The sequence below is a fragment of the Elephantulus edwardii genome, unplaced genomic scaffold, assembly GCF_000299155.1.
Source record: "Elephantulus edwardii isolate Elephantulus edwardi_28Jun2011 unplaced genomic scaffold, EleEdw1.0 scaffold00039, whole genome shotgun sequence".
Classification (NCBI taxonomy): Eukaryota; Metazoa; Chordata; class Mammalia; order Macroscelidea; family Macroscelididae; genus Elephantulus; species Elephantulus edwardii.
Window position 1 is genome coordinate 13,352,219 of NW_006399789.1, and position 580 is coordinate 13,352,798.

The following is a 580-nucleotide window of genomic DNA, read 5'->3' on the forward strand; positions in this document are numbered from 1 at the left end:
TCCATAGATTTGTAGTGGCTGATCTTTTTTTTATAAGCGACCACAAAGCTTTTCCAAAGTGTCTTTGATGGGACCTGAAACTTCCAAGTGAGCACAAAAGCAAAACTCAACATACTGTAATGATTCATTCCTATAAAGACTTTTAGTGTTATGAAGAAAATCTTCGAAGAAAGTAAAATTGTTTGGTTCTTCTAGTTAGTGTATGGATTAATAACTTGATTCCATTTTAGTAAATATTTAGGCCTGCCTTTTGTATTTTCATGTATGTACGTAGGGCTATGGAAACCATAAAAGACTGTACTATTTGAAGCTTCACTCACAGCTGGTGTGTTTGTTCTGACTTCTGAGAAGAGATGCCCGTCTTCATACCTTGGAGTCCCTAGAAGAGATCCACAGCCTTTGGATTAGCAGTGCAGTTCTCTAAAAACTAAGCCAGCAGAACTACCATATTTTTAGTTCAGCATATGAAAAATATTGAAGAACTGAGGGACAGAGAGAGAAGAAAAGACAAAATGAGAGAGGTCAGAAAGGAAGAAGGAAAGAAGTTACCAATATTGGCCACCAGAACTCCCTAAAGCAG

At 37.2% G+C, this 580-nt stretch overlaps 1 protein-coding gene across 1 annotated transcript in view; it reads left to right on the forward strand.

Annotated features, from left to right (window-relative positions):
* Positions 1-150: 150 nt before the first annotated feature.
* Positions 151-580, forward strand: part of LOC102870360 (trace amine-associated receptor 4-like) — an 8,904-nt gene continuing 8,474 nt past the window's right edge. The window contains exon 1 of the mRNA XM_006885016.1: positions 151-172. Within this exon, the coding sequence (XP_006885078.1) occupies positions 151-172 (22 nt within the window). The remainder of the gene's footprint in view (positions 173-580) is intronic.